The sequence below is a fragment of the Sinocyclocheilus rhinocerous genome, unplaced genomic scaffold, assembly GCF_001515625.1.
Source record: "Sinocyclocheilus rhinocerous isolate Xijiao unplaced genomic scaffold, SAMN03320098_v1.1 scaffold1488, whole genome shotgun sequence".
NCBI classification, from domain to species: Eukaryota; Metazoa; Chordata; class Actinopteri; order Cypriniformes; family Cyprinidae; genus Sinocyclocheilus; species Sinocyclocheilus rhinocerous.
Window position 1 is genome coordinate 849,546 of NW_015633542.1, and position 5,719 is coordinate 855,264.

Genomic DNA, 5,719 nt, shown 5'->3' on the forward strand with positions numbered 1-5,719 from the left:
GGAAGATCCGAAGCTCGCATCGGTTTGATGGTGTTTATGCTACAAAAATGGAAAAACGATGTGCCTAGGGTACTTGTAACACTAATTCCAGTTATCCTGAGAGGATAGGCAATGTAATTTATTTTATTCCATTTCCTAAATCCAACCAAAACAGAGCAAAATGTCCCTAAGCATTCAACCCCAATCACAATGAAGACGAAAACGTTCATTTTCTGGTTGTCATACTCTCATTAAGTTACACTTTTCATCTGCTCAAGCAGAACGCTAATGTTATCTTGTGCTTCAGCAACGTATCTCTGGCTAAAACTAGCTAATGTTAAAGTTAGTGAGTCCATGCTAACGTACAAACCTTAATAGCGAACTGTTCTCACGTCATGTACCGTGCAGTGAAAGTCAAAAACACATAAACAAAGGTCTATATTAGAGTGCCTCTCCATATTAATCTGGTTAAATGTAAATTAATTTAATCTTACTCCGCGGTATATGAACGGTGTTGATCCGGGATGTTGTCATTGCGATCGTGACGACCGTAACATAATCCTCCCGTTTGCATTGTGATCTGTATTTTTACATATTTATTTTAACATCTTTTATATATCCCTCCATGACATATCTGTGTCCCAAATTGATCAGAAACACCTCGGAAGAAGGTTTTCACTGACAGCTGTCATTGTAAGACAGTGAGCAGCTCGGTTTGTTTGTCCGAGTGAGCAACAGTAACTAAAGGGGGCGGGGCTTACCGATAGGTCAATTATTTAATTTTGTCATCCTGGTATCGCGGACTCGCTCTCTCGTTTCATACAAACGCAGCTGCTGCCATTTTGCGACGATTGTTTTGTACACCGTAAAGGATTATAAGATAACTAACAAACTGGTAAGATTTTAAAACATTTTCGTCTTAAATCAATAGGCCTATATTTTATTGCCTTAATTATTTATGTGGTGAAATGTTATGCAGTAAGTAGTATGACTGCACCGTATCCCTTAAATGTCCGTCTAGTTTGAACTTGCCGCTTGTTAGCAACTGCTGTCTTCACGGAAGCTTTGCGTTCAAATAATTCAACTCAAATCAATATTGTGTGTCGAATTATTCGCGTCGGGGTCCTGATCACCCTGTCAGGGGTTATTCTGCGATAACAACCGGCTGGATGCACATTATCCCTTACTTGAAGCCTGATTGAGTTGTGCTGTGGTTGAAGTCAAAAGCAGTGCGTAAGCTGCATGTGAGCTGTGAGATATGGTCTTACTTGTGTTTTCCATTCATCTCCAGACCAACCACAGGACAGATAAACATGCTGCAGTGCATGTCCTCATAACAGTCCCCTTTAATGTTGTGCCTCTCACCCTCCCACGCCGGGTTATCCGTCAGATTCAGCTCCTTCACGTCCTGTCAAACACACCAGAGTTATAGAGGTAAAGTTAACTAAAACGATAAAAAAATTGTTATATAAAATAATATAAATGTTCACTAAAACATTTTTAAGCTAGTTACTTATTCTGACCTGTACTTCTGAAATTATATAAAAGAATAAGTGATCATACTATATTTTATTATATTTTCAATGACTTCTAGCAGACAAATGGGTAAAACAGTGATTTGAATGATAGTGACAAAGATTGGTAAAGATTTAAAATTACAATTAATTAGTTTTTAGGGCTGCACTATGATGCTTAACTGGAATATATTAAATAGAACATTTTGTTAAACTGAATGACATTTTAGTGGGTGTCGTCTGTAAATCATGGTCAAAATATATGATAGTCATTATTATTTTGGCCAAAGAAAATAAAAATAAATTAAACAGGTCACATAAAAAAAAAGGCATCAAAAAAAGAAAAATGCAAGAGAATGACTAAAAACATTTTTAAATGAAAAATATAAAAATAAAAACTCATTCAAAATATTAATAAAAATTCTGACAGTATCTCAGTGTTTGTGGATTATCCAATAATCAGAAGATTTAATTGCAGTAAGATATTTACATATCTTTCACTCCCGTTTACATGCAATTAAAATTGGCATACATCACATATTTTAATGTGATTATGGTTACTACGATTATGAGCTTAATCACATCAGTTTGATCAAAGTATTGTGTTTACATGAGGTAAAGTTTAACTGCAATATTATAATTGCAGTATGAGTGCATGTAGAGGTAATCAATGATGACATTAAAAACATAGTTCACACATCATGTGCAGGCTTATAAACCAATAAAAAACGCTTTTTTCCTCACACTGTCATTCAGAGTATGATGATCATTTGTCAGCGTTTACTGACCTTGATGTTACGGATGTGTGCCACAACCTCAGAGTTCGGCCTCTCTGCTGATTTATCCAGCAAGTACTCAATGATCGCATCTTTATTATACAGTCTGGTGGAAGAAAAATTATTTTTACGCAAATACTGCAAAATTCACCATAGTTTTACTATATGCACACTAAACAATACAATAATATTTTTTAAAACAGAAAAATTGTTTTCATAATTTTATATACCATAATTTTTCACATTGATTCATGCATCACGAGTATTTAAACATGGTAAAATATACCAGAGCTACGAATTCAACATTCTTACTGGTCGCTTATTCAAAAAAAAGCAAATTCTATTGAAAACTGTGGAGCTTTTTCGTGAGGATCCATTCATGGTGGTTAGTCTGATCTTATTTCAGACAACACAGTTAAACAATGGTTGGTTGTTATGCAACAACGATGGCAAATCTTTAGAACAGAGGTTATTTAAGGTAGAAAGTCATTATCAGTCAAAATAAACCCCATAAAGGCGATCAGGACATGAAGCAGAGGTCTTGTTTCAGCCTGAAGGGTTTGATTTTGTGATCATGACCATCTGATGATAATTATGTTGCATTGACCCTGCTTATCACGTTTACTTACTAAAAAATAAATATATAAATAAATATCAACTGCTTTAGCAGGCCATATATTGCCTTCACAAGTAAAAACATGAACATAATAATAAAAAATTACAATAATTTAGAATTTAATAACGTACCTGCCCAGCTCACAGGCGACTATGGGCCGCTTCAGCTTCTCCTGACTCAACGCACAATATTTCCATTTGGCAGCAAGTTCTGCGTTTTTATCGACCTGTAGAACAAAAAAGTTCAGATTTATTAACTGTAATAACACTACACATCAAAAATGCATGGTGTATGAGGGCCCTACTACATAAAAATATTTAGTGCATTCAAGTAAGTGCAGTTAATTCAAATATTAAATGCATTCACAAAAAGCCTTAATACAGATTAAATAAATGTATGTTGTGAAGTTTGTGAGTTAGGCACAACAAGTCAATAGGGAAAGAAATTATAGATCAATATTCCTATGAAACATGAGATATTCTTATGAAAATGTTGCAGAGTTATTACTCCCATTATTACACTTCTTTTTTCATCATGGTTTGCCCAAGAACACATTAATATGCAAATTAGATGCAATGTATAGATACATTGTATAGAATGGGAATATCAATTTATGGACATTTTGCGCACATATTCCATAAAGTACAGTAGCATATAAAATCGTTCTGTTATATCTTTCATATAACATTGTTGAGAACCATCTTTGTACAAGTTTGGCTAAAAATAGTCTGAAACCTAAAAACTGATTGGTGAATGAAAAATAAAATATTGTTTTTGCCTATACATGCCTTTTCATGTCTAACGAATATAAATATATAGATATAATTATATTTTTTAATAACTTAGTCCTGCTGGCGTCCAAGGAAGCAGAATAAAATATGAATACAATAATTTCTTTTTTCAAAAATGTTTTTCTCCATATGTTTCTTATGCTCCAACCAATGTAAAGGCATAAAAAACACAACAAAACTCACAAAACTTTTTTTCTGGTTCTCAGGAGGATATAAACACCATTTACATTACCATGGTAGTACTATAGTGTATTATGTAAACACCATGGTTCGTGAATTTCAGTACCAGGGTGTATTTCCAAATACTACAGTATGTTTATGTCCAGAAAATACAAGTTTATTTAAGACACATTCAATCACGTATAGTTTATTAAAATTCTACAGCAGCTGAAGAAAAAACAGATGTTAAACGCACGAGCTATTGACATGCTAAGACGCTACACGCTAATTTCCTAAGTTTATGACAATAATCGAGCGTTTAGCGCAACGTCTTTACCTTTTCGACCTTTTTCGGGCCTTTAACCAGTTCGTGTCTTTTGGGAATGGTTCCGCCGTCGCATCCCATGCTGAAAATACGATTCAAACGGTTTTACTGAGAGAACTTGAGCTGAAGCTAAACGGAAAAACTGTAAACAACCGAGGAGCTTCAGTGAAGAGCGTCAGCGGTGAGTTTGCGTTTGTTTTTCAGATAGCGCCGCCTAAAGGTCGGTTAAAAAATTACGCCTAAGTTAAATGCTGTTTCAACACCAACCACTAGATGGCGATCGAGGCAAGATGACTGAAATGAAGCTAAAATAAAACAATATCAATAATAATTTCAGAAATATTTTTCTTTAGTGCACCAGTTATTTATCCTGACACAAAACACTAAGAAAAATACTAAAAATACCGTTATTTGAAATGAAATGCATGTGTACAGTATCATGGTTTTTACATGGTAGCCTACTTCCAAGAATACACTCTAAAAAATGCCAAAAGTTGGGTTAGTCCACATTTGTCCCAAAGTTGGGTTGAAACAACCAAATTGGGAAAAAAACGTTCTGGCAATGTTCTCTCAAAGTTATGAACAAACATTCTTCCAGTAAATAGAATGTTCATTCAAAGTTATCATAACATTCTAAAAACATTAGCACAAAAACATTATTTATACATTGTATGTAGTAAGACATTCCTCAAAAGAGAACATTCAAAAGTAATTCCCATAATGTTTGAAAAATAATGAAATAGAATGTTCCACTTGAAAATAGAATGTTGTCTTTAACGGTCATATAAGCAAGAAAAATAATTATGAATATTATTATTATTTTAATACTTTTTGAATGTTCAGAGCACATTCAGAAAAAAAAAAGTTTTCATAACATCATAGAAACGTTATAAAACGTTCTTAGAACATATTTTTGGTAGCTGGAAGGTAGGCTACATAAACGTGTCCAAATCTACTTTGTTCTTTAGCTGCCTTTGGTGGTATTTAATGTAGGCTACACAATAATGAACAAAAAGTACCATGGTTATACCATGTTTTATGGGCATGTACTGTGCTATAATGAGTATGGGGATCATTCAGTGCCATGATAATACATAGTAGGCCATCTAATATCACTGTAACCACAGTACCTTTTGAGAAACTTGTGCTGCAACAAGCTTGAATTTTTTTTTAATGCATGTTAAGTTGCCTAATTCGTCTCTTTAACTAACTGATGTCTTTTAGGAAAGGCTTGACCAAAACTCCTTATCTGAGTGTACGGCCAGACCCGTCTATAGTTGCAGTCGGACATTCAGCATTTTCATGGTCATTCTGACGCTGTGGACAATGAATATGAATCGAAATGGTCAGTGACAGGCCACTTAGTCTAATTGTGTGGATGAGAGCTAAAAGTTGTCTTAGGAGTGGAGGTGAGTGCTAATAAAGTCTATTTCCTGTGCCTTCAGGAACAACTGATTGGCTTAACATTGACGTGCGCATCAGAGTGACCATTAGTTTGTGCAGCGGTATGTAAAGTACGACTGTGGCTGTATAATTTATTACAGTGCATGGTGTAAAAC

General features: G+C 34.5%; 1 protein-coding gene across 1 annotated transcript in view; it reads right to left on the bottom strand.

The window, feature by feature from the left end:
- The window catches only part of LOC107744351 (protein RTF2 homolog), a 33,904-nt gene extending 29,560 nt beyond the window's left edge, over positions 1 to 4,344 (bottom strand). Inside the window, exons 1-4 of the mRNA XM_016557938.1 lie at positions 4,173 to 4,344; positions 3,017 to 3,111; positions 2,282 to 2,375; positions 1,248 to 1,387 (exon numbers count right to left, since the gene is read on the bottom strand). Coding sequence (XP_016413424.1) covers positions 1,248 to 1,387; positions 2,282 to 2,375; positions 3,017 to 3,111; positions 4,173 to 4,241 — 398 coding nt within the window. The 5' untranslated portion in view covers positions 4,242 to 4,344. The remainder of the gene's footprint in view (positions 1 to 1,247; positions 1,388 to 2,281; positions 2,376 to 3,016; positions 3,112 to 4,172) is intronic.
- Between the last annotated feature and the right edge of the window lie 1,375 nt (positions 4,345 to 5,719).